Here is a 240-nt window from a genome sequence, read left to right as displayed (position 1 = left end):
ACTCCTCACATGAACATGTCGTCGTAGCCGGGAGGGGGAAGGTGGTCGGGGTCTGGCCTGGAAAGAAATTCAGAGCAGAGTCAAACCAGGAGCGAGAGCTGAGTCCCGCAGCCACAGGGATGAGCCAGGAGACCCCAGGGCAGCCCAGAGAGCAGCTGTGCTACCCCACTGCGGCAGCTCTCCACACACAGCCGAATACCCACCCGGATCTACCGGCTCCCTACGGGGCAAAAGGGGCGA

At 62.5% G+C, this 240-nt stretch overlaps 1 protein-coding gene across 1 annotated transcript in view; it reads right to left on the bottom strand.

The window, feature by feature from the left end:
- Positions 1–5: 5 nt before the first annotated feature.
- The window catches only part of PSMF1 (proteasome (prosome, macropain) inhibitor subunit 1 (PI31)), a gene marked incomplete at its 5' end in the record, with an annotated part of 4,226 nt that continues 3,991 nt past the window's right edge, over positions 6–240 (bottom strand). The window contains 2 exons of the mRNA XM_010085021.1: positions 6–57; positions 204–220. Of these exons, the coding sequence (XP_010083323.1) occupies positions 6–57; positions 204–220 (69 nt within the window). The remainder of the gene's footprint in view (positions 58–203; positions 221–240) is intronic.

Source organism: Pterocles gutturalis, unplaced genomic scaffold, assembly GCF_000699245.1.
Source record: "Pterocles gutturalis isolate BGI_N339 unplaced genomic scaffold, ASM69924v1 scaffold27815, whole genome shotgun sequence".
Taxonomy (NCBI): domain Eukaryota; kingdom Metazoa; phylum Chordata; class Aves; order Pterocliformes; family Pteroclidae; genus Pterocles; species Pterocles gutturalis.
Note: the sequence above shows the minus strand (reverse complement) of the source record. Positions and strands in the feature narration are given on the sequence as shown.